Source organism: Nesoenas mayeri (assembly GCF_963082525.1).
Source record: "Nesoenas mayeri genome assembly, chromosome: 1".
NCBI classification, from domain to species: Eukaryota; Metazoa; Chordata; class Aves; order Columbiformes; family Columbidae; genus Nesoenas; species Nesoenas mayeri.
Window position 1 is genome coordinate 96,394,038 of NC_137541.1, and position 27,987 is coordinate 96,422,024.

Consider the following 27,987-nt stretch of genomic DNA (forward strand, 5'->3'; position numbering starts at 1 on the left):
TTTCTCATATTAATGGGGGTGTACTGATGCCAGGATTACAGAGAAAATTCCACAGGGAGGAGACAGGGCAAGTCACCTTGTGCAGAACATGCTCCACGTTTAGTTCTCTAGAAATGTACCCTTCTGTATTACAATCTACCGCTTTACAATAAATCATCTATTACATATAAGGTTTGTTTGCAAAAGGCTTTGAAGTAGGAGAATGATCAAGTTGTATCTGACCACCTCTGAAACATCCCAACAATCCAACAGTTAAAATTAATATATTACCCACTGGGATCTTGATCCTACTTAAACAGACAAGACTTGCCACTAAAATTAGTAAGCATTTAATCATTTAACATAAAAATACAGGTATTTTATGGTCTGCAAAAATTTTGATAAATTAACCTTGTATTTTTTACGTCAGCTTATCATAACAGGCATAACTGTTCCCAAAATGCTCTTAAGAACCATTTAGTAAATAAGACTAATGCCTCTTAGCCTTTTTTCAAAGGAAAAAAAAGGCCAGAAATTAACACAATCAACCTTTGGAATAATATGAATTGAGTCACACCACTCCACACTGCCCTATAACCTAGTCACAGCTGCAAAGTCAATGGAAACAGTACATCAGCAATGTTTCTTAACAAAGAAAAATAATAATCCTTTTTACATCATGAAATACAGTTTTATGTATTTTCATGTAAGGTTGTTTACACAGGATGAATTTTACACTGTACATGTTTTTTGATGTCGAAGCATATACATACAGAGAAAAATACTGCCACAATTAATACATCTAAACACCTATACATTATTTACATTTTAAAATGTTTTACACAGCTCCAAACCATCAGCATCTTTTAGCTATATAAATTTCAAACTGGAGTGTAAAATGCTTACAGTTTTTAACAAGGGGATTTCAACATAAATGCTGCTTTCAGTTCTTTAGCAATTCAGTGGACTCAGGTGTTAACTTTGTTCCATGCCAGCCATCAGTGACAAAGCTAAAGATTCCACTGCAAACCAAACCATAAAAATGTAGTTAATATTTGCATTTGCAGCAGTCTGCAAGTATTTATTGCAATATCCAATTCTGTAGCTTTTTTTTTTTATTGTAACACTCAGGATTTAAGATGGTAAGACATTTTATGAATTTCTGACAGTTAAGATGGTATTTTACCACCTTCACCATCAGTTATCCATTAGTTACTTCAGGTGGTAAGAATTGATAAGAAAATAGTTCATTTGTTTGAAATACTGCTGCTGTACACAAAAAAAATGTTGTGGGAGGTTATATGCAGTAAGCCATTGTCACAGATTGTTCTTGCAGACAAGCTCTTGTAGACTGAGTAGCAGTGATGTTAGATATAACCTCTTTTAGGAACCCATTCAAACACGCCCCGACATCCCAGCTAACTCCCATTCAGCAGGTGCCCCTCAACTCAAACTGGCACTGATTAGCAATTTAAGCCAATATCAGGCTGCAAGTAGAAGCACAGACATGTAACCTTCTGCTGTTTCTGCTACTGAGGAAGAAACTTCCAACAGACAGGCAGAGCCAAGAGCTCGGTGCAGTTGCAGCTGAAGCACCGTAATACAAAAATTGTATCTGTTTAACATATATCACAGGTCTCATCCAACAACAACAAAAAGAATGCTTTTCTATGCTCTCTAAAACTTAGTTCAATTAATTTGTTTAGAAAACTGCTTGTCATTTGCTTAGCTACATCAGCATCCCCTCATCTAGAAAACAGGTAAGCTGAAGACAGCTGTCATTAAAAACCATGGCATGAATACTTTAAAAAAATAATGAAGTTAATTTATTAAGAAGTAAGGCTTCACATGCCTCTGTGAATACCTCAAAAAATGAGATTATTTGGGATGTACTGACAAACACCGAAACAGATTAAAACGTAAATATGTTCCTTGTAACACTTGTGTCCCAATATATGCAGGTATGTGAAAAGCCTTGTGTACTTACAGTGAGGAAAAGAGCCTCGACAGACAGCTTTGTTGAGAACAGTTACAAGAAACATGTGACAGTTTTTAAAATCTGATTCCATCTTCTCTATGGATTCCATCCTGCAAAACAGTTTAACAGAGGAATGCTTAACAGACTAGCCACTATGTTATCACCAAAATATGACCAAAACTTCAAAGTAAGTGACAAAAGTACTCTTTGCATAGCATTCTGGCTTCAAGTTACAGTATTCAGTTATCCCTGCACATACTGCTTCTGGAAAACAAAGGCAATTCTGACAGGAGCATCTGAGCACTATCACAACAGCACTAATAATTTCCTTATTATCTTGGAAATCTCTGCAGTAAGCAGGAAGAACTGTGTGGTTCCAACTGACAACTATTATTCCTATATAGCTTTTTATTTCAAGACCACCATTCCTGGTTCCTATTGCTTCAGAACTCCTTGGGGTAAACCTATTCTGCCAAATAAAACAGGGACACCCACACTGCTTTACTGTCAGCCAGCTCTTGAATTCCACTCTGGACTGTGCCAGCTGGTGCTCAGAGGAGGGAGAAGATGTAGTTCACAATAGTCACTCCTTTCCTTTTCCCCCTCTCCCAAGAGGATACAGATGACAGCACATCAGCTATGACTTTTTCCTGTCACATCCAAGAGCAGGCAACCACATGCCCTGAGTTTCAGTCTTTATCAACAGCCTTGACAAATTATTTCTGACACTTCAAAATCCAAAAATAGCAACTTCCAAATGCCACAGAGAGAAGGATCTGAGTTCTAGGTTCTGTGCCAAAGAGTATTAGTTCTGAAAAATATGGATGAGAGCCAGTCCACACCAGCTGGCCTCTAGGTCACAGATCAACCCTTAAGTGCCAGACATAGTCTTGGAGACTTGCCCTCTATCATTCATCCTTCAAGCAGTAGGTTACACAAGCAAAAGCATAAATTGGGAGAGAAGCAGCTGGAGAGCAACCCTGCAGAAAGGGATCTGTGGGTCCTGGTCAACGGCAGCTCCATGAGAGTCAGTAGAGTGCCCTAAAAGCTGAGAGGGCAAAGGGCCTCCTGGGGTGCATCAAACACAGTATAACCAGACAGTAAAGAGGTAATTGTCCTGCTGTATTCAGCATTGGTGTGGCCGTATTCAAGTGCCATGTGCAGTTCTGGGCCACACAGTTTATTAATAAGAAGGGTGTGAAGGGCCTTGAATGCCTCCAGAGGAGGCAACAAAGCTGGTGGCAGGGGCTGGAAGGCAAGTCCTGGGAGGAGCAGCTGAGGACTCTGGGCTTGTCTAGTTTGGAGAGCAGGAGGTTGAGGGGCGACCTCATAACTCTGCAGCTTCTGAGGAGGGGAAGGGGACAGGGAGGTGCTGAGCTCTGCTCCTTGGGATCCAGTGATGAGATACATGGGAATGGCTCAAAGCTGCATCAGGGGAGGTTGAGACTGGACATGAGAAAGCATTTCTTTACCAAAAGGGTGGTCAAACACTGGAACAGGCTTCCTGGAGATGTGGTTGATGCCCCAAGCCTGTCAGTGTTTAAGAGGCATTTGGACAATGCCCTTAACAACATGCTGTAACTTTTAGTCAGTCCTGAAGGACTAGGTGATCCCTGTAGGTCTCTTCCAACTAAAATAGTCTATTCTATTCCAAAAAAACCCCAGATCTTATTTTTAATCTTGTCTAAGGGACAACCGATTCACAGACCAACACACTAATCTTATCTTGGAAATTACAGGTAGATTTCCAACTTCAGTCATTGCACATAAGGAAGCACATCTTTTCTAAAAATCCCAACTATGACACAAATCTCAGGTTGTTTCCACAGAAAAGGTACTATAGGAAAGGGCACACCAAAAACAACTTCAGAATTTGAGCATTTGAACTAATGGAATTAAGCATTCTGCATGAAAATCTTGATTCCAAAGTCAATGGCACTGAACACTGAACTCCAGTGCATGAAACATGTTAAGTTCTGGCTAAAACAAATTTCACTTCTGCTAAGAAATAGCAACTAGCCTCTGGTATCTGCTGTTAAATACTGAGCAAAAAAATATCTCGAAGTCATAGTCTGAGCTGTGAAATTATGACCACGTAGAATTTTAGGTAGGTGTACTTACTTCCAAGCCCCCAGACCAGCCTGCCAACGGTCTGCAAACATCAGTACTAAATTTAACACCTTCATTATAGCTTCTTTCACAAAGCTCACCTAAAATAACCATTAAAACAAAAGGAATAACAGTCAGAAATTCTTGTTAAGCATGATCAATTTCATTACGAAGCTGCAATACAAAGGTATCCCATGCCATTTAATCTGATGTGTAAAAACAATCTCCCAAGTACAATGTGATTTTTCCAAATTTGTGTTTTGTATTTGTTCCCTAATTCATTTCACAGATGACTATTTTGATGTGGACTAAGCATAGACAGCAGTATGTGGGATAAAAGGCTACAGTGCTACCCCTGTACCTCCTTTTCCTGCCATAACGCTATGTATAATCCTTATTACATCACCAAGTTGGTTTAAATCCACCCACCTCTTAGATACAAATGAGTCATGTAAAATCCCATATAAAGAATATAATTTGATCTTCTCTCCTTGACAGAATTGAGCCGAGACTTGCAAGAGAAACTGGATCTCAGTGCTAAATCTGGAAAAGCTACTGTTTCCTCAAGAGTACCTATATATTCCTTAGAACGTTTCTACTGAAAAGACAGCATAATTAGTACTAAACTACATTCTTGTCCTACTAAACTCAATGTATCAAATATGCCAATTTTTTTTACTCACCTTCTCTCTCAGTAGGCAGCGATCATGGATTGTAGATAGATATCTGTAATGAATCTTTATCAATTGATCTAAATCTTTGGCTTCCTCTACCTGATGCTGAAACTCCAAGCCTGTGCTGTGAAGTATCTTAAACAGAAGACCACAGTTATTAAAATCCATGTTATACACAAGTGCTTATGACTCTCTTCCATTAATTTTATTATTAAGAGCCTAAAATTACCTGATTAATTTACTCTTCCCTCCCAAATTTTAGGCTCACCATCCAAATTACGATGAATATAGCAAAAAATTAAAACTCTTCTCACAACTGCACAATGACATTCCTCATACAAGTAAGAATATTGCCATTGCACACGGGCAGACAGACTATCCCCAGAGGAGCCGATTTGGAGTATTTCTATTAAAGGCAAAAAACCACAATAGTAGAGTAGACACGAATCTACAGGCATTGCCTTTGTATTGGAGAAGTTGTGCATACATTTCTGGATCTGTGTACTAGAGTTTTTGAGAAGGATCCATTGAACTATAACGTCTGTAGTAACACTTCTATAGGCAAAACAGCTCTAAAGAGAGTAACAGCTTACAGAAACTACTTTTTACAGGACTGTGCTTCAGTCATCTAGCACTGGGAGAAAGAGTCACAAAGAACTAATAATATCCGAACATCAATCATATGCACGTAGAACTTCTAAAGCATTTTTAGAATTATTGATCTATAACTGACAAGTTAAAACTGAAACACGTTTAGCTCAAAATCCTTTTACAGAAAGGACAGTAGACTATGACTTTGCTTTTTAAAAATTTTTTTTCAATTAAAATTATTACTGCATTTCCAGTTAGAAGTTAACATAAACGAAAGTGTGATATTAGACAAACCCTAGTCATGATGTAGTTGTGCAGGCTGTTAACAAAATGCATAAGTTTCACTCTTAAGAGGAACATGCGATGTATTTGTTGTTTTATACTTTCTGTTTGTAGTCCAAATAGAGGAAGCGTTCCTTGTTCTAATAAAGTTCCTTCCTTAACCTGTGGGTTTTCTGCAGCACAAACTAATTCTACAAAGAAAAGGCAAGAATATTACATTGCAGTGCGTATGAAGACAAACTGTATCCAAAACGTTACTCAAAACTGAAATTTATTATTTCTTATTATTCTGCCCACAATGATGTAAGATTTTGCTTGTACTGCAGATGTGTTATTAAAGTATAGCAACAACATACTGAATAGTTTGACAGTATGTGTACAATGTACTAGAATAAGAAATGCTATTTAAGAGCTAAAGACTCTACGAAAGATGAAAGGATAAAAAAACCCCCTACATTAAAATAAAAAGTGTATACTCTCTCCACAAAGCACAAGCCTATAAAGTTTAAACAATAGAAAACCACATACTTTTATGAAGAGAAATACTTAACTGGTGTACAGAACCTATCCACTTTCTAATTTATTTTTCTAGGACATGATGTGTGTATCCAGTTTATATAGGACATGAAAAATACAAAAATTAACCTGGTGAAGGAGACACTAAGCAATCTGCTTCTACGATCCCCAAATATTTAAATTGTAGCTTAAAGTATGCATTCCAAACTATGTAGTTTATTGTTTCAATCTCAATGAAAGTATTTTTTATCTTGTTTTCTTAACTTGTTTGCAAGGTATTACTCATAAAAACTTGGACTACACGTAAAGCAAAACATTAGAGCGTAGTAGACAGACCCTTCAACAGCAAGGTCTGAAGACTGAAGTAACAAGTTTCCAATATAACTAACCAGACCTGAATCAAAGAGACAAAGGGAATGCATGAATAACTAGTGTTGTCCTTGAGGCTGAAAAGAAGTTAGAACCACACACAGCCCAATATATCTCATTTTCAATGCTAATAGAGATTAATATTTTATAGAAAGAATCAAAATTCTGACTGGTTTTTACTACCTACTGCAGAAAGCAGCAGACTATTTATACCTTTAGATGACAGCACAAGTTTTTACAGTATGTTTCACTGAGGATGTTTCTTACCATCAAATCGCAAAACATCTAGACTATACTTGGCCCACTTTATTTGAAGTAAGAGCAGAAAAACTTGATTGTAAATTTTTTGGCACTCTAAGCTTATAACTATATCCACAGGCCAAGGAACCTAAGAAAAAGAGAGGATAATCATGATAGAAAACATAAGTCACTTTAATACAACATTTCAAATCTGTTCTAGTATAAGAACTATAGCAATATTAACTCATTACCTTGTAACTCAATGTCAAACCATCTAAGGTGTGGACAGGAAGTTTCTTCTTTGCTGTATCAACATTTTCAAATGATATAGACAACCTATGCAAGGAAACAAGGGATTTAATTGGTAACAATCCAATTATAGGTAAGTGTAAAAGAAACATATTTTGCAGGATTTTGCATTTTACCTTGAACTGTCCTCTGGGTAGCGCTGTCCAACTGCCTCTTGAAGTTGAACATTTAAGAAAGCAACATTCTGCCAAGTTTCCTTTTCTCTAATTTTGTCAAAAATAGATGTATAGAAGTCATACATGGTATCTCCAGCTTCAAGTAAGAAAAAGTTTCTCATTGCCTGCAAATATTCTACAAGCCTAAACAGGGAAGAAACATTTAACAATTCTTTAGTCTTAACCATAAAAGTTAAATCAAACACAACTGTTAGAGAAACAAAAATCTGAAAAACTTCTCACTACAAGAACTCTATTGAACATAAACTTCAAGAAGTCCACAGGAAACCCTTTGCTAAATTTTCAGGCAACCTTCACATACACTCAAATTGAACAAAATCCTAAGCCATTTCTTCCTGTGAGCTTGAACAGCCCCACTGACTTCAACAGAAGCGCTCATGGTATTCAGGAGTCTTACAGGCTGGGCAATTCTCAGAAATAGCTCAAGGTTTGGAAATCCTGTCCCTCTCTCTAAACAGAACTTAGGGAAGTAGATTAAATTTTAGAGAGAGTTCTGTCTGAGACTTTAATGTGGAGCCCCAGAGAATTATTATATGGATTTTCCTTTTCTGAGAAAGTAGGAAAAATAAGTATCGTTACGACTCTCACAAGAATCATTACTATAAATACATTAAGTCTTTCTTTTTAACTCTTTTGTCTGAATATCCACCAAAGACAAATCACAGAATGTCAGGGATTGGAAGGGACCTCAAAAGATCATCTAGTCCAATCCCCCTGCCAGAGCAGGAACACTTAGATGAGGTTACACAGGAACATGTCCAGGAGGGTTTTGAATGTTTCCAGAGAAGGAGACTCCACAACTCCCCTGGGCAGCCTGTTCCAGTGCTCTGGCACCCTCACTGAGAAGAAGTTTCTTCTCATATTTAAGTGGAAACTCCTGTGTTCCAGTTTGAACCTATTGCCCCTTGTCCTAACATTGGTTGTCACTGAGAAGAGCCTGGCTCCATCCTCATGACACTCACCCTTTATATAAACATTAATAAGGTCACCCCTCAGTCTCTTCTTCCCCAAGCTAAAGAGACCCAGCTCCCTCAGCCTTTCCTCATAAGGGAAATGCTCCACTCCCTTAATCATCTTTGTTGCCCTGCGCTGGACTCTCTCCAGCAGTTCCCTGCCCTTCTTGAACTGAGCTTTGCTGTTGATTTAAGCCAGACCAAGTTTTCACCCAGGATTCTATCATCTTAGATCCCCCTACTTTCTTACCTATAATCCTTCTTTAAAGTTTGCATTAGATTACCACAGCATTCCAAGTAGTGTTTGTCTATGTGAGGATAAAGGCAGGACCTCAGTGTCAGTTCAAAAGTCTGGCAGGTCACGGATTCTGATGATCTATCCACACAAACATCCCCACCTGTAAACTTCTCATGAAAGTCACTCTGCTCCAGATATAACCTCCAAAATAAAACAAACTACTTAGAGAAGAAGATTCATAATTCACATAATATATTATATAGAAAACAAAAAAAGTTATACATTCAAAAATTTTAAACAAAATTGGATCTATCTGCTCTGAAATATATGGTGCAGAAGTAATACAAGCTGTCTCACATAACTATAGTACATATCAAGCCTACTAAGTGATCCTTTGTACTGTTTTTTATGACCAGGAGTAAGAATATCAAAAAGGATGGCATACTGTAATGGCATAATTGCTCAAGGAATAATCCTGAAAAAAACAACATCAAGTTCATACACTATATGGCTTAATAAACAAATCCATCACCATAGGAACTTTTAAAACTATTGTGCACATATACAGCAGTCAGATTAACTTCCTGGGAAAGAAAAATAAAATTAAAGAAATAAAAGTAAAAATTTGAAGAACAACAAAAAAAGCAAACCCCAACAATAACAAAAAACAAATCCAAAACCACCAAACAAAAAACCCACCACCAGACACATGGAGAATTGGTTTGAGGCACCTTATATATGGGGTCCCTATATAATATCTTTAATATTGTATCATGGGAAGAGAGTATCTGCAGTCTACACTTGGTAAGTTTAATTATTTTGTCACAGAAACGATCGAATTATTACAGTATTTTGTAAAAAGCTACTCAATAGTTGAAGCCACTGTAAGAGGAAGCCCAGCCTATAGCAGCTATTGCCTTGATAGACATGGGTCAGACATTGAATTCATCTATCAATTTTGACAAATAAAATAGTCCCAACGAACAAAGGAAGTAAGAGTCTTATCTGCCATTCATTATGATTTCTTTAAAACACACTCCTCCTAGCACTGACATAAAAACATGCAGATCACCAACTAGTATTGAGGAAAAACAAAAATAGCTATTGTCTTATTTGTAATCACAATATAAGTAAGATTTTCAGAGTTTGTCTTTCCTTCTAACTGCCAAGACATTTATAATATCTACATGACTTCCCTCATTATAAAGAATGAAGAGCTTTTATGCATTAACTTGAATTCTGGAAGGCTTTAAAAGTTAAATTATTTAAGCACAGCACAACTGAAGCTGCATTCTCCAAAAAAAATGTACTTGGTGCAAATCAAAGACACTGTGCACAAATTCCAAGCAAACACATTAAGAAGTTTAGATTTTACAACAACATGCACTATCAAAACACTTATTTGCTAAAAAAACTGTTACAATAAGGACTACTGCCACTTTCTATGCTAACAGATGCGAGTAGCAGATTCATCGCTGATTTTGTTTTTCTTTAACTAAGCGCAAGGGTATTGTTCTCTTAGGTTCTATTGCTTATCATTGGTGCTTCTCTCCATTCCACACCTGCCTGTTTTCAGCAGCAGTAAAAATCTGGCCTGCCAAATGACACCAAGCAGAACATTGCTCTCATCATCACAGCAGGAAGATCATTCATTTACCTGGCAAAATTAATAGCCAGCAGCGGGTCATGGACATCATCCAGTTCCAAGTGCCTTTCTGCTATAGACTGCATCTTGATCAGGCTCTGCTTCGTGGCCTGCTGTTCTGTGATCAGATCTGGGATGGACTCTTCCCCGTGCCGCAGGCGAGACTGCACCGATTCCAAGAACAGCGTATACAGACTCTTCCGTTCGGCATCTAAATTGGGCAACACATTCCACGGTTAAGATTTTGTTCCAAGAGAAAACATCTTAACTACAAGAACTCCTCCATAGTTCAACATTTACTTGGTAAGTTTTAACATACTAAATTTAGGCCACTATTAAGGAAAATACTCAAATCCATTATTTAACTAAACATTGCCAAAACAGTAAGAGTAGTTCAACACGTGAAGCTGGGCATACATTCCAGTAGATTGTTAAATGGGTGTTTGAAATGTGAAATATTTCTGAGACTGTGAGAGAACTTTGTCCTTCAGGTGCAAAGGCAATTAATTCTTAGCACCTCAAAACAAGCCTGCAGTATTCACTGGAACAGATTATATTAATATTCTCACACCAAAGGGAGAAATACACCTAAAGAGACTCCAAAATAATTTAGCTATCTCTACTTCTAAACACCAAGAAACTGGAAAAAAAAAAAAAAAGTTAAAAAAATATCAACATCAGTTACACCGTTGTACTGCCTTAAAATCACTCAAGATAAATATCCAAAATATCCATATCTTTCATCTAATTATTAGTAAGCTTTTTAAAAAAGTTCCAGATACTATTTCAGAATTATTTGACAACTTAGTGATGGAAATCAACTACTTATTATAAGAGAATAAGCTTACTATTAGAACACACACTGTTTTTGTTTGCTTCATAACAAACAAAAATATGTCTTGTAAGCACATGAAAACAAGGTCAAGAAAAATTTAAAGCAATGAAAAGCAAAGGGAGCACTCAATCTTTATTCACTTCGCTCTTGTCACTTGTTTGCACCAGAAGAGTGTTTTCAATCAGACCTGCACAATACTGACATTCAACATGGAATATCATGTTATTCTAAAACCATGGCAACGCTAAAACAAAAAATACACCCATCCTGTTAGATACCCTAAACCATAACAGTCCACGAACTGACATCTCACCTCTTGATGCAGCCTGCTGCGGAGAGCCATCTTTGCACTGAAGATTCTTCAACAGCTGCATGGATTTTCCAGCCATGATGATTTGCTTTAGCACAGGTTTCAGAAAAGAGACCATAGTGTGTTGCCTGCTGGAAGGGGCCTGATCGCTGCCAGAACTGGCACTGGCATTGTCACTCATCTTCTCTTCATTCTCGGTCTTCTCTGACACACTATATAACGTGTAGGTAGCATACCAAAAATCTCTGTGATTAACTGGAACATTTTTGTTTCTGCAAAGAAATAAAAAGGCTTTGAGCATTTCCCTTTTCAAAAGATGAAACTTTATTACTAGAAGATGCATATCATCTTTGCTCTATGCTTTTCCTCTTACAATAGTCAAGAAGTACTTTCAAAACTATATAAAATAAGCTCATTCACACTACAAGCTATCTAGACACCTCTAGGAAAGCATGAAAACTTTAGCTGGATGAAGAATCAGCTCACAGGAGATAAAACAAGTGTCTAATGAAATAAATCCCCAAAACAAGGTAAATTGAGTAATCATAATTAAATTTGTCCAGGAAGTTAACTACTCACAGTGGCATGCATCCTCAATAACAAAATGATTAGTTACTAACTTGCAGTTGCATTTAAAACCCACAATGAAGCAAATACTAGTGGGACAGCTGAAAAATTCTAGAGTAGGTGAAACTCAATTCTTGGTTTACTTTGCTTTTTTGTGTTGTTTACATCAAGACACACAGTTTGGTGTTTGAATTCAGAGGGAAAACAACGTGAGATAATTAAAATGAAGCACAAATATAAATAGAAGTTGAAATCACCCCTGTTGGTAGCACTGAAAACACAACTACAGAACCATAGAAAGAAAAGTCAAGTAGGACACAATACGGAAGTTAAAGATCTCAGCTACTAGGGATTTATTACAATAGCACCAGAACTGTTCTCTTACTTCATGCCCACTGTGATCTGTCTTAACAGAGAGGTTCAATTAAGACTGGCAGACAGGGGAAATGGGATTGGCAATTACAAGCCCAAATTTTATTTTTATATTCACTTCCCACTTCAAGCTGTCAAAAAAGGGACCAACAAAATGCAACATACAAACAGAAAAGAAATTGACAACTCAAATAATGTTTAAGATATGTGCATGTAATTCAAGACACCATATTAACTTGTAGTACAAGTTAGAAAGAATGAATGTTTTAATTCTAAATAGCATTTGATTTCTAAAAACTATACATTACTAGAAGAATTAAAAAGCAAATTTTGTGATTTTTGCAAATGTCTTGGATTTGAAAAACGGTTAATTGCTTTTGAAGAAGTCAACATATTCAGAGTCAGACTGTTGATTATTTATTATAGATGGAAAAAATAAAATCATTGATTTCCATTCTAGAACAATACCTGGTAGGGCTCCATATCTAATGCAATTTCCCTAAGGAGAAGTTTGAGACAAGTTATAAAAGTATGATTAAGAAAGTAATTCTACTTAAGTAAAATAACAAACAAGAAAACCTACTTCTATTGTCACCCTTTACTTTCTAGGTTCTACAGCAGGTTTTGCATTAATATTTACATAGCATTATGTGTGTCCAGTATTAGCATTCCTACCTCTGAATGATAAATTCCTTTGCAGGATCAAACAAATTACCATGGACTATCCACTCATCCACTGTCTGTAAGTATGGTCTCACAGTTTCAACCCAGAGCGAGAATAGAAGGGATACCTGAATTTAAGGGGGCGAGGGGCAGAAAAAAGTGGCTGAATGTTTTTATACTAAGTATTAGAAGCAATATGGCAAAGCCTAACCTCTCCATTATGCAATTATGGTTTATAAGATATACCTAACTACTGTTTAGGATTTTTAAAGATAAAATGTTTAGCTAAAAATTAAAGTTTTAGTAGTTTCAATAGAAGCTTGCATTGTGCATGCTTCCCTGTGTTACTTTTGTCATTGCAGTTAGATGCAAACAACAGTTTTCATTTTTTTTCACTCTTTTGAACAGTAAGAAATAGTCATAAAACACTCTGTGGTTTTATAATGTAGAAAACAGGAAAGCAAAAGGACATTATGATATCTACTATATTTCAGTAATCAAGTTACTGTAAAAACCTCAAACCGTACACTTCAGCATTAACTGAATCATGAAGCTATAGAAACAGAAGGAGGGAAAGCTATTCCAAAGCTCCCTCTTTCATAACAGCCTCCTGGGCTCTGATTTCCCCCAGTCCCAAAATCACACTGCTGCAAACCTCCTCATAAATCTGATTTTGTCCAGGCTGAGTGAACTCATGTCAGAAAAAAGTAACTAATCATTGCTATCAAATTCATCCTCATTCCTCAGTAGGCTAATATACTCCATCACCATCAAGAAATTGAAGTTTCTAAATATTCTAGTGTGTCGTTCTATTAAGGAAGGAATAATTTCCTCTACCGTTTGCTCAGATGCTTCTCCAACACTGTCATATTCAAGAATAGCTTTGTAGAGAGTATTAAGCAGGTGAGATGCTCGCACAACATTTCTAGTGTCAGGTGGGACTTCAGCCACTCCTGTGCTGAAAACTTTGTGAAGTACCTTCAGCTGTGCCAGTCGAGGAGACAGCTTATCTATTACTATTGAAAGTGTGACTGTTTTATCTGGGGGAAAAAAACCCAAAATAATAAGATGTTAATGAGGTTTTAAAATGCAGCATGGCATCTTGCACAGTTTCAAAATGTATCTGCATAATGTTTTTCATTATTCACTCATAAAAATTACCTCGTGTGCCCCCCTTGTGTAAAATTTCCCTTGCACTGTACCTTTGTTAATTATGCATTTTTCAATTTCAGTAAGTTCTTCTTTAAAGCTAATGAAATATTTATACAAAGCCCACATAAAAGCTTGATAGGTTCTAAAAGGGGCTTCAGTAGTTTTCTTGGGAGTGGAAACTGTTCCATGCATTATACTTTCTGGGCTGTGTCCCATCACTTCATCAATAAACTTCTGTAGTCTAAACACAACTTGACCATACGCTGCTATCTGCTCCAATACAGATCTCAGGCAATTCTAGGAACAAAAAAATACTTTTTAGAATCATGTAATTTTTTTTTTTTTTTATTTTATAAAGCCTAAAAATTAAATCATAATATATTTCTATCAATTAAAACATAATAAAATTCTGCCATCTCTACTGCTTCATCACATTCTCAGATATAGGAATAGCCCATTCATTTTTATTAAATCAGTTGTTCTTAGTTTAGTCAGAACACAACTGTGGAAATGTGATTTTTCTACAAGCAGTTTAATATCCTGTTCCCCAAAATTACATCTTCCTAATGACAGATATATTCAGCTGAGATGCCGAAACTACTTACATGGGTTAAATGAGTTACAATGATATCATTCCGCACAGCCACTTTTCCATCATTCAGCTGAAATATAAAAAGCTTTTTCACTCCTGAAAGTAACCTTGAAAAAGAAACAAGAACAGTAGTAATTTTCCCCCTTAATGGCCTCACAATCATATAATTAATAAAAGAACTAGCTCTCCCTTGCCTAAAAGTTTCTTTTCTTCAAATAAAAGGGGACCACAGATTAACTACGATGCTATTGGTACTGTAAGTTGTTGCTAGAATAAGAACAATTAAAAGATGATTACTTGATGGCAGTGTTTTAAGTTCCTTTCCAGTTGAGATAATTTCCAGCTATAGGATGACTCAAATCTATTTTCGAAAATTGGACACTATTAAAAAATCCATAGAGGCAGGATAAGAACAAGTTGATTCCTCTTAACAGTTAGGCTTGAATTAACGCATACAGCAAGTACCAAGCTACTTTCTTCTTTATGAATGTGAATGGTTAACACATAAAAGCAGAATCTTTATTGTCAGCAATGGTGCAAGCTAAAAGCTCAGTAATAATTCTTTCTTGAGACAAAACTTTGAAGATAAATCTCTCATTTCCTTGAGAGAAATGCTAAAAGCTAAAATGCAAACTTTGTGACGTTGCTCTTACCAAAGTGTTTCCCTTATAAGCTGAGTTTCAGTGACGAGTGTTCTCTCTTCTGGCACATATAAAGGATCACTGGTGTACAAATGGTGGTCCCTTATAAAAAGGAAATGAAAACAATTTAATGGCTGAAATACCAGCTGAATCACCTGAAAGTAAGAATGAAACAATAATCTTCAGGCTCAGTTTTGTTCTAATTTTATCAGATTAGACTCGTTGCTCATTTTAAGGCATTTTAAGTATATAAACGAAAGCAGAATTTGTTTTCATATTGTTAAGCAAAATACTACGGAAAGCATTAAAATATCATCTAGTAATATACAGCAAGACAAGCAATGAAGTAGCAGATAACTACAGTACTGAATCTGCATTGTTTTGATTTTTGTGGGTTTTTGTTCTGTTTTGTTTTGGTTGGTTTGTTTTTTAAATTCTTGATCCTTGATTTTTTCTATTTCTCATTCAAAAAATGTATAGTTAGTTTCTGTTAAAAATACTAAAGTAAAAAGTAAAATATTAATTTCCCTAAACCATGTAAGAAAATTCACACTTTAGTCCAAAAGTTTACTTAAGAAATGGTGGAGTTGCTCTTTACGTGAGAGAGCAACTACAATGTATTGAGTACTGTCCAAGCATGGATGAGGAGCGAGTTGAGAGACTGTGGGTGAGAATTAAGGGGCAGGCTGGCAGGGGTGATACTGTTGTGGGTGTCTATTACAGGCCACCAGATCAGGGTGAGGAAATTGGTAAGGCCTCCTACAGGCAGCCAAGAGCAGCCTCACAGTCACAGGCCCTGGTTGTTGTGGGTGATTTTAACTTCCCTGATGTTTGCTGGAAGGAATACTCAGCCAGCCACAGTCCAGGAGGTTCCTCCAGTGCATTGATGATAACTTTCTGATGCAAAGGGTGGAGGAGCCCATTAGGAGACGTGCACTGCTGGACTTCATCCTCACTAACAAGGACGGTCTGACTGAAGCAGGAAAAGGTTGAGGGCTGCCTTGCTTGCAGTGACCATGAAACGGTGGATTTCAGGACCTCATGCAGCAGGAACAAAACAGCAAGCAGAATTGCAACCCTGGACTTCAGTAGGCCTTTTCAAACAATTGCTAGGGGAAATCCCATGGGAAAAGGTACTCGAAGGTAAAGGGGCCCAAGATAGTTGGTTAGCATTCAGGGACTGCTTCTTCCAAGCTCATGATCAGAGCATCCCGACACATAGGAAGTCAAGGAAGGGAGCCAGGAGACCTGCTTGGCTAAACAGGGAACTGCTGCGCAAACTCAATTGGAAAAGGAGAGTTTAGGGATCATGGAAGGAGGGGCTGGCCACTTGGGAAGAATATAAGGCTGCTGTCAGAGGGTGTAGGGAGGCAACTAGGAAAGCTAAGGCCTCCTTAGAATTAAACCTGGTGAGAGCGCTCAAGGACAACAGAAAGAGCTTCTTCAAATACATGGCAGATACAACTAACACCAGAGGCAATGTAGGCCCACTGATGAACGAGGTGGGTGCCCTGGTGACAGAAGATACAGAGAACGCAGAGTTACTGAATGCCTTCTTTCTCTCTGTCTGCTCTGCCGGAAGCTGTCCTGAGGAGGCCTGTACCGCTGAGGCGCCAGAGGAAGGCAGGACAATGGAGGAGTTTGCCTCGGGTGATGAGAACTGGGTTAGGGAGCAATTAGGCAATCTGGACATCCATAAATCCATGGGTCCAGAAGGGATGCACCCACAGGTGCTGAGGGAGCTGGCTGAGGTCATTGCTGGACCACTCTCCATCATCTTTGACAAGTCTTGGGACATGGGAGAGGTGCCTGAGGACTGGAGGAAAGCAAATGTCACTCCGGTCTTCAAAAAGGGCAAGAAGGAGGACCCGGGTAACTATAGACCGGTCAGCCTCACCTCCATCCCTTGGAAAGTGATGGAACGACTTATCCTTGATGCCATCTCAAGGCATATCAAGGATATGCCAAGGTCATTAGGGGCAGTCAACATGGCTTCACCAAGGGGTCGTGTTTCACCAACCTCATCGTCTTTTATAAGGACATAACAAGATGGATGGATGATGGCAGAGCGGTGAGTCCAGCGCAGATGTGGTCTACCTTGACTTCAGTAAAGCATTTGACACAGTCTCCCACAGCATCCTCACAGCTAAGCTGAGGGAGTGTGGATTGGATGATCGGGTAGTGAGGTGGACTGTGAACTGGCAGAAGGAAAGAAGTCAGAGAGTTGAGGTCAATGGGACAGAATCTAGTTGGAGGCCTGTATCTAGTGGAGTGCCTCAAGGGTCAGTACTGAGGCCAGTACAATTGAATATATTCATCAATGACTTGGATGAGGGAATAGAGTGTACTATCAAGTTTGCTGATGACACTAAGCTGGGAGGAGTGGCTGACACACCAGAAGGCTGTGCTGCCATCCAGCGGGACCTGGACAGGCTGCAGAGTTGGGCGGGGAAAAGTTTAATAAAATATAACAAGGACAAGTGTAGAGTCTTGCATCTGGGCAGGAACTACTCCAGGTTCCGGTATAAGCTGGGGAATCACCTGTTGCAGAGCAGTATAGGGGAAAGGGACCTGGGGGCCTTGGTGGACAGCAGGATGACCATGAGCCTTGATGACTGTGCCCTTGTGGCCTGGAAGGCCAATGGCATCCTGGGGTGTTTCAGAAGGGGGGTGGTTAGTAGGTCAAGAGAGGTTTTCCTCCCCCTCTACTCTGCCCTGATGAGACCACATCTGAAATATTGTGTCCAGTTCTGGGCCCCTCAGTTCAAGAACAGGGAACTGCTGGAGAGAGTCCAGCGCAGAGCCACGAAGATGATTATGGGAGTGGAGAATCTCCCTTATGAGGAAAGGCTGAGGGAGCTGGGTCTCTAGTTTGGAGGAGACTGAGGGGTGACCTTATTAATGTTTACAAACATATCAAGGGTGAGTGTCATGAGGATGGAGCCAGTCTCTTCTCAGTGACAACCAATGACGGTGCCAGAGCACTGGAACAGGCTGCCCAGGGGGGTTGTGGAGTCTCCTCTGGAGACATTCAAAACCCATCTGGACACCTTCCTGTGTAAACTCATCTAAGTGTTCCTGCTCTGGCAGGGGGATTGGACTAGATGATCTTCCGAGGTCCCTTCCAATCCCTAACATTCTGTTCTTCTGTGAAATGGAAACTTTTGCAGCCACCTAAGAACTTTCTCTTATGATGCTGTGTTACACAATTCTTTGTAAATCTTCCACAGTATTTTTTCATATTTTAGAGAAATACAGAATGATTATTTGTATTTGTAGTATTTTGACTCATTAATGTCATCAGTGGCAAAATTTATGTAATCATGCTCAAAATTCAAAAATCCAAATTAAGCAATACTGATTATATATCATGTCTGTAATATACATCTGCTGAAAATATTGCAACAGAAACAGCACTGCTTTGTTGATGTTACTGATTTCCTAGTCTTCACTGTAAATTTTAGTTCATAAGTAGCTAGATAACCAGGTGACACTAAAATTCATTCAATTACGAAACCAAAGATAAATCTAATTATCTGTATTACTGCAGTACTGACACATCAAAAATTGGGACAGAGAGAAGAATCAGGCTTTGGTTTTTTTCTTAATTGAATTTCCTTCTCATTTTCTTTCCAAAACCACAGCAGATCATGATGATATACTGCTTTATGTTCTCTCCCCACACAAAATCCGTGTTTAAGACTCACTTTGTAAGGGAGGCACCAAAACCAAACAAAAGTTAAACTTTAGGGAACTCTTCATTCCAGGCCAACTTACAACGCACCCGTCTTAGTCCCTCAGTGACCTTCATAAGGGTCAACGCAAACAAAATGCAACAATAAGATCTGCTTCTTTGAAAAAGGAAAAGTCTCTGATACGACAAATGTAATAAAAACTAAATAAAAGGAAAAATAATGTATTAATAGAAAAAACATCATTTGGTCATCTTATTTGTACCCTTTTAATTCTGTTTTTAACTAAATCAGTAGTAACTATACTGTCTTTATGCTTCCACAGTAAAGATGTTTAATGAAGTCATTATTTAGCATTATATGCCAATAAGGATTATGTGATATTGTTTCCTTACCAGACTGCAGCTAGGTTGGAATGCAAGTGTAAACTATGTGAGAAGCGAGGAGCTCTTCCTGTCCAGTACTGAGGAACAACATGCTGCTCCAGCCAGCTGCGGGCATCAGGTTCACCCACTGTGAAAACACGTGACAGTCAGTTAAGTATTTTTATTTATTCAGGAAATGCTTATAAAACACAGGAAAAAGTTATTAATAAGCCTATCCGAGCCACTGCAGAATCACAGATCTTTTAGAAAAGTTACAATTTACAACTATTTACACTTTACTGCACTCACATGTATGACACCATCATGCTTAAGACATAAGAGATGCCTCATCTAAAAGTTGCAGAAGTCCTAAAAAATAAACCTGGAGATTTGTGTAGTTTCCAGTTCTCCCTCAGGCAACTCTCAAATGGTATATACAAAACGAAGCTGACTTAAAAAATAAACCGACAAATATCACCAACTTTGTCACTGTGTTCCTTTTTGCCATGCATTTAGTACATTACTTAATTTTTTTTTCTTAAATGTGATTATCAACAAAACTTTACCTAGTCCCAGTTAGTCATATGTTGCATAAGCAAGAAGTTATCTATCTGCAGTCTTCTTATACAAGGTATCTTGTATCCTACAATATTCTATGCATAACTTTACACCTATAGTTAATACTCCCTGAAGCCATTCAAGGGTGAGCCGCTAGTGTTTTAATTACTTAATTTTTTTTTTCAAAAATACTTCATACCCAGAACTGAGTCAACTGTTTTTGTTGTCCACCAAATTTTGTTTCAGCATTCTGATTTTTAATAATAAAAAAATTACATTACATCCACACAACCACATGCCATGTTTACAGTATAAGTTTTCACTGCTACACTGGAACGTGCCTTGTATATTTCCACAGAAAGATACACAATTCTTCTCCATCACTAACACCAGAAATCAGATCAAACCTTCCATACCGTTGCTTTGTGATTAAAAATGAAAAAAGCAGTAGTGAAGAATAAGGTGTACCTTAAAACTACAATTACAGGTCTAAAACACAATACCTTTCTCAAGAATAATAAATAAAGCTGCATTAGCTTTCCAAATTTGAGTGTATGACTGTATCAGAATTATAGCTTATTCTAACCTTTCCAGGAAACATTAGGTACCGTTTTCTTATTTGAATCTTGGTCTTCTAAAGGTGTCCTGTCTACTTGAATTCCCGAGTCCTCCCTGCTCAAAGGCTGAGTGTCTTCCTCCTCTTCGCTTTCTCCAGACCAATCCTATTGAGCGCAACAAAACCCAGTACACTTCAATACAGCAGAGCAGACAGATCCATATTCCCTTCCTATTCAAGCCAAACAAACTATACTCTTCTTTCTTCCACTATAAAGTAAATTCAGGACACTAAGACTAACATGACTGTCTACCAGAGACTAGTTTAAGTTCTACATAACATTAATAACTGGACAAGATCACAGAACTACAGCAAGTTCTGATTAGGAGCAGGCAGGGGTCAGCAGAAGTTTAGTTGCAGGACTAAGACAAAAGATGGCGTAAACCAAAAGCATTTGTATTACTGTTATTCTGCTTGGGTCTGTATGTATTTCACAGCATTATGTAAGAAGCAAAGTATTAGGGAATCCTGAGAGAATCAATTTGTAAAGCATACAAACTAGGACAACTCAAGCAGTTCTCTAACATACTTCAAAACAGCTTATACAGTCTTTTTGGGGGGGGCTTGTTTGGTTTGTTTTGGCTTTTTGTGTGGTTTGTTTTGGTGGTTGGTTGTTTGGTTTGTTTTACCTTAAGAAATTACTTACTGGTGTATCTACGCCTGGGCCAAAATAAATTTCTTCTCCTTCCATCAGATACTTTCCCCAGTCAAATTCTTCTTCATTTTCTAAGAGAAGTATAAATATAAAAATAGTAAATATCACATAACTCTGACTTTTGTTTCCTCTAAAAACACTTCCAAAGTTAAAATTACCTTATTACTCTAAAACTAAACCAAAAAGCATTCCTTTCCACCTAAGGTTACACCACTGTTCCTTTAACAGTATGGCATGTAAATTGCAACTTATCAACCGTGTATACTCCTCATTTGTTAATTCTCAATTTTTTTGCTTCTACACTCAAAATGTGCAACACAGTGTGCTGTCAGTACATTTATCTGTATTATGTTACAGCACCCTACACTTCAATCCTGGAAAAACATGCAAGAATGCAACATATCACTTAGTGTGACTAATCCCATTTAGCTTGGTGGAAACATTCTAAATGTATAATTTACATATGCACAAGGATCTTGGACTGTAAACAACATAAAGCAACAATGGTCTTACTCTCTGAAAATGACACCACATATCCATGATGTGATGTGCAATACTTTAAAAATAACAATCACACTTATAATATATTATATCTTAAACATGAAGCTTACTCAACTGTAATTAGTGTTGTTTGAGATAACCTCTTCATATTCACATTCCTGGAATGGGCTGAAAGTGCATTCAAAACACCGCCGAGGGAATGTGCAGAGATCATTCAAAAAGGAATCTTAAGATGCAAGATTTTCTTTAGGTTAGTCTGAAATGTTCTTCTTTCAGTCTATGATACAACACTGTAAACAAATGGGGGATGGTATCCACTCAAATTTAAGCACAAGCCTCATTTTTAGGCATGGAGTGAAACAGTCCTACTTTAGAAAGCAGGCAGGTGGGACCTCCCTCTGGAAACCTTCAAAGGTATCTCCCTTTCCTCAGCTAAACAGGGAACACAGGAATTTACATCACCAAAGCTGTTTCAGTAGACCTCCTACTGAGGTGCAAGACAGAGACTAGGGACAGAAACCCCTTTGTCTGTCTTTGAGCATGTAAGCACAGCTGAACAGGTGGAGAACATTCGTGATAGTGGCACAAGTAAAAAGAGCTCCCAAGGTACTTTGGTGGCTGGAAAACTTAATTAGGCCATATAACATAAATGGGGGTAGGAAAGATTCACAGGCTATTTTAAATGTATAAATCATAAAAAGACAATCAATAGCGCACCTTGAAGGAGGTAATAAAATGAAGAGGAAAAACGTCCTTCTTATCAGACTGCATTAACAGATTGTATCTTTCATTAGCAGTATAAACATCTTGTAAACTTACCCACTTCTTTGACTCTTGGTTTTTCCACATAGGTGGTGTTGGATGGAGAATCAGACAAACACAACAGAAGAGATAGTATGGAATAGTGTGTATCTGTCTTTAAAACACATTAAAAAAAAAAAGGCAAGTCAGTAAGTGACCTAGAGATTTTGATTAGGAACAAACTCAGCCTGTTATCTGCAGGAATGTTCCCGATTAGTTCCCATTCTCCAGTCCTGAATTACAAAAATAAGATCTGTAACATTATATTCAATTTTATGCATTCTCTTTTGCCTACTAATTAGCCAATGAATACACAAATACTTCAAAAGTTGCTACAGCATAAGCTGCCTCTTACTGAGCTGATAATCAGAGAATATGGAAAAGAGATAAGAGGAACCCTGAAGTACTGTGGAAATAAGAAGTCACCAGAGGACAAGGGATAACAGACAGCTGCATTAATGTGGATGGGGTGGAACAACACCAGTAAAGGGCTTGCAGCAAGCCAAACTTTAGGTTCCCTTATTTGTATGGTTGATTCTTTCAAACAGAGGCTAAAATGAAGTTACCTAAAGCACTTCACTAAAATCACTACATTTTAATATCATTATCTTCCCTCATCTGAAAATCTACACAGAGCATTAAGGATACACCTTTCACTCAAACATTGCACAAATGCAGTTGTGAAACAGATGCCTTCAATCAGGTTAGAATACTGTGCCAATACTGGTATGCTGCAGAGATTTGTATTATGCTCTATTCCCTAATACTTGCTTACAGCACAACCGTTTCTTATTAAAGAGAAATTTTTCTTCGGCCTGATTCTAACTTTCCAAAGTTCTTCAGCAGACTGTTTCATATCTAGACACATGGAGATTCTGCTGTCTACATTCTATATACTTTGACACATAAATACACACACTTATGAAGCTATTTCAGAATGAGATCCACTTGTATTAACAAAATTAATAATAAAAATTCTGATATAGCAGCATCATACTCATCTAGTACAGATGGAACATAATACGTCCGTACTGAACATTACTGACTCTGCAAGAGTTTGCCAGAGAACACAAGTAGGTCATTGCCAGAATTACATATGTGAGCTGCTATTTCACTTACCAGTCATAAAACTGATAATACTCAATCTTCCCAATTACATGCCACTGCTAAAAACAAAATGCAGTTTAACTTCCCAAATATGAGATATGATGTACCACCAGCTAAACCCCACTTGCATTTTCAAAAGGGGGGGAGGAGAGGGGAAGGTTCTTTCCAATCTTAGAATACTTGCAACATTCAAATATTAAGTACTTGATGGGGCTTTTTTTTGGTTGGTTGGTTTTCATTTTATTCAACTCTCAAAACAAGCACAACTAAAGGTACTTTAAAAAAAAAAACTACAGAGTATAATAACTGAAGATTTGCGTAACCTATTGAGGGTTCCATGGATTTCCCCACAAATTAGAGGAAACATAAAACTGCACAAAGAAAGGTAAAGGTCAGTTCAATGAGAAGTAAAATCAGACTATGACCCAGAACACAGGTCTATTAAAGAATATCATTATATGGAACATCACCTCTTAAATCACTAGCTTAAATTTCCCAATAGCAGGAACTTTCAGTTTTCAAAGATCAAATTCATTATTAAAGTACCACAATGGAAAGTGCCTAACTGCAACAAATTTTGCCATATCCATCCAGTCTATATCCTTAACTGATTTGATACAAAGTGTATCAAAGCTGAAACATACACAACCACAATAAGGAAGCTATAGGGCAGGAAGACTCCCTACGGAAATACTTAAGTCAAAACAACCAGATGCATTACTTAAGGTAAAAAAAAAAAAATGGGTAAAGAGTAAGAACTGCTCAGTTCACAATTGTTTTAGAACAGACAGGAATCTAGATTCTAGCTACCACATGTGTACATTGTCGACCACAAAATATCTGCTCTACAACAAGAAGTTGTCCTTTAACTCATGAAACTGCACACGCTGAAACCCTGACAAGACAATAAACATGTTCCTAAAGGAAATGGGGAAACTAAAGAATACAACCCTGAAAATCCACGACATGAACAGCAACTGGAAACCCCACTGCTAAGTCATCTGAAATTTCTGACACAATATTCCAATTAAAGCCTTCATCATCAGTATAAACGCAAGAGTGCTGGAGAAAAAAATAAAGAGATTGCAACATACATACCTTTGTTTCTTCAATACTTGGGAGTGGTGAGTTCAGAAATTTTTCTGTTAGTCTCTTCCAGCTTGCAGCTTTTCCAAGGTCAGAATGAACTATCAATTTTTCATGTATTCTAATAACAAAAATAGCATCAAAAATACTCCAAAAAAAAGCTAACTAATCCATTATTAATCTATAAGCATAAAACTTACCCTTCTATTGTCCTCTCTACTTTGTGACTGTTCACATCAAGAAAACGGTGAAATCTGTGTAAGAAATCTGTGTTAGAATATGCTGAAAAAGGAAGCTTAAGTAAGGAAGAAAATAAAGCTGACTTACATATACAAGGACAACATTATTAGTTTAATAATGCATGCTTAATTCAGCAACAGCATTAACCATCAAAATGTAATCTCAGTGTCTCGTAGCTCAAGAAGGATTAACTACAACTGACCTTAAAGATGCAAAAATGGAACATAGGTTACATTTAACCAGCACTTTAAGCTGAATGGAAAATTACTACTGTATCAGCAAACTAAGTAAACAAAGTATGCTGTCACTTAAGTCAAGCGGAACACGGAGATCAAGAACTGTGTTGTCAAAGGTACAAAAATTATCTGGGACTTGCAACACAAACATAGACATAACAAACACCCACATGGGGAGGTCTCTAAACCCAAACGAAGATCCGGTATACATGATAAAGGAAAGTGCCTTAAAGAAAAGAGAGTTTAATCAAAATAAAGATATACCACCAAAGGTAGCATGTATAGGGACAAAATAAGAACTTGTGAAACGTCAGGATGGACTTTGCAGAAGAAATTAGAACATGAACAGGGAATGGGATGTGACAGCAGTGAGCTCTATATGAAGGTTCCCAAAGCCAACCCAATATTTTGCCTCAGCTTCCAGCAACAACTGTACAGAAAGCAGGGGTGAAACTCTCATGACCACAGACAGAAAGGAAAAGTACTGGATCTGAATCAGGAGCAAAACTTAAGCTAAAAAGACTGCATTTGGAAAGACAATATATAATCACTGCAATATCAAAGTAATGAACTAGAAAAGGAAACTGTAAGGCAGGTAGCAATGACTTTTAATAAGTATCACTGGAGGATAAAGATATGCCCATGTTAAAGAAAATTTTAAAATTACTTTGTTAACTACAGAACCATTAGTCTGATTTCATCTGTGTGTAAGGCTTTGGAATAAAACACAAGGAAATGTAACATTAACTAGGTATCTGACATTTAGGTTAAGAAAACATAGCTTATCTCATTTATTACAGCACCTTAGCTTACTTAGAAAATCACTAGTTCAAATGGGAAACGGTGGTAAGTGCCAGAACTGGGAGATTGAGAGTAACAGTCTGGAAAGAAAGCAACAAAACCAAAGAATCTGCACGGAAAAGAAAAATTAAGCTGAAGGGAAGTTATTAGTGAAATTCCTTTAGTCTATTACTTAAAGTTTTAATTAAGAGCTCTGACATATACACAGAAAAAAAAGCATCAATTTTTTTAGGCAAGCTGGGAACATCGTGAATAAAAGACGACTAGTGTGCTGCACGGAAAGAAACAGATGAACCTGAGAACTACAGCATAGAAACACCATCAAATCCAACAATACAAACCACAAATTTCACAAGCTTGAAACTAAAGAGATTTTCTGCTACAAAGCAAGGTCTCATGGTTTGAAAATATAATATCAGTAAATCTCAGGCTCCTGTTGTACACAAATTTTTTTAGACATTTCTGACATGAAACCCTTCCTTTTCCCAACCTTCACTGTCAAAACAGTTTGTCAACAATTCTGCATCACACCCTCTGTTCTCCTGACATGTTATTTAAAAAACAAACAAACAGACAAACAACAACCCAACAATTCCCAAATCTAAAAGAACACACAGCTACACAAGCTACTGGATCCCAGAAACAGAGAGGCAGATGTCACAAGAGGAGATGGAACACAGGGCACATCTACCTGGCTCAAGAAACCCTGCTACCATTACCAGTCCTCAGACTCAGAATAATGACTGCTACAAACTTCCGTTTTGATGGAGCTACAAAACCAATAAACATAATCCTGTGACACATTACACAAAATACTTCTGGTAAATACTGAGTGTTTCAAAAAGATGGACCTGATTTCAAATTGAAATTACTTTGAAATTGGGTCCATCTCTTTGAAGCACCTTGTATAAAGACCACAGGGGAACAGCACTTACAAATACCGTATTCCTACATTCCAAACGAATACAACTAGCATCCTCAAAATTCAGCAGAGTAGAACTTGTGAAAACACCAACTGCAGGTCATACCCAGCTGTCTCAAACATCAGACTCTCTGTTGCTGTTGATCAACTATTTGGTTATTAAAACAGTTTTATTTGAGTCTATTAGCAGTTAGGATTCACAGCCTGACTTGATGCAATTATGCTATTGCTCACCCCCCAAAGATGGATTTAAACAGCATACTAATTATAAGAAGTGATTTTATAGGGACAAAATTGCTTGCTGCGTGAAGTTAAGCAAGTATCTAAAGCTCTGAAGAGGCAGTCGTTAGTGATAGTATGGGAAACTGAAAATAGATCATGCAAAAACTGGCAGACACTGAAATTATAACTGTGACAACTGAAAATACAGCATGTGAAACTTCAGAAAGGACCTCTCAGACGGCAGTGTAATAGAATTAAAGGGTTACAGATGCATTACAGGTTAATAAAGACCATGTTTATGACAAGATCAAATAACATCGAACACATTATCTTCTGCAGACTGACAAGCTCTCATAAAAGCAGCACAGCGTTCTTGGTTAGAAGCTTCATCTTGATTTGGTGACGATTGCTTCTTTACTCCAACAAACAACATTTCGGGTGGCTAAATGAAGGCGTGAAAAAGCACCGTTTTTTACAGATCAGGCGAAAAGCCCTAGAAGGCCGGTAATTAAAACTGACTGACTAATAACCCCTGTCCCTCTGCCTCGCAAACGGCCCCAATGTTCCCGCAGGCCCCCTGCACGGCGGGTACGGCAGGACACGGCCCCGTCCCACACCCCCACAGCCGCAAGGCACCTCCCTGCTGCTGACGGACACCGCGGGGCTGGAGCTTCTCCCCGAGGCGTAGAGTAAAGGGGGGGTGGAGGGGAGTGGGCACTGACCTGAAATTGGACCAGGCGAAGTTGAGCGCCGTCTGGAAGCGGCCGCCGCCCAGCTCCTCCTCAGGCAGGCCGGTCACGCTGCACACCAGCGCACGGACGGCCCGGTCCTGCTCCTGCTCGAAGCGGCTGCGGTGGCCGGGGGAGGCCAGCGGCGCCGCCATGGCCGCGGCGACCGAGGAGGAGGGGAGCGGGATAGGGAGTTGAAGGAGGGGACGGCACCTCCGGGCGGCGCCACCGACCCTCCGCTCACAGCGCCGGCGGACGGCACTTCT

General features: G+C 38.1%; 1 protein-coding gene across 3 annotated transcripts; it reads right to left on the reverse strand.

Annotated features, from left to right (window-relative positions):
• Positions 1 to 13: 13 nt before the first annotated feature.
• Positions 14 to 27,963, reverse strand: TUBGCP5 (tubulin gamma complex component 5). Of its 3 annotated transcripts, XM_080363347.1 has the most exons (23): positions 27,716 to 27,963; positions 24,773 to 24,826; positions 24,585 to 24,693; positions 22,398 to 22,494; positions 21,069 to 21,148; positions 20,393 to 20,528; positions 19,279 to 19,396; positions 15,204 to 15,293; positions 14,564 to 14,657; positions 14,009 to 14,255; positions 13,644 to 13,846; positions 12,819 to 12,934; positions 11,208 to 11,476; positions 10,072 to 10,270; positions 8,427 to 8,615; positions 7,164 to 7,346; positions 6,990 to 7,074; positions 6,766 to 6,886; positions 5,626 to 5,804; positions 4,750 to 4,875; positions 4,079 to 4,167; positions 1,967 to 2,067; positions 14 to 1,001 (listed from the first exon to the last, which is right to left on the reverse strand). In XM_080363347.1, exons 1-23 carry the CDS (start codon positions 27,874 to 27,876, stop codon positions 955 to 957), a joined length of 3,093 nt encoding a protein of 1,030 aa, XP_080219473.1. In that variant the 5' UTR covers positions 27,877 to 27,963; the 3' UTR covers positions 14 to 954. The 3 variants fall into 3 exon arrangements, with proteins under 3 accessions (XP_080219473.1, XP_080219475.1, XP_080219474.1); XM_080363349.1 differs by lacking the exon at positions 24,585 to 24,693 and having other exon boundaries at positions 22,398 to 22,490; positions 27,716 to 27,767; XM_080363348.1 differs by lacking the exons at positions 14 to 1,001; positions 1,967 to 2,067; positions 5,626 to 5,804 and having other exon boundaries at positions 4,078 to 4,167.
• Between the last annotated feature and the right edge of the window lie 24 nt (positions 27,964 to 27,987).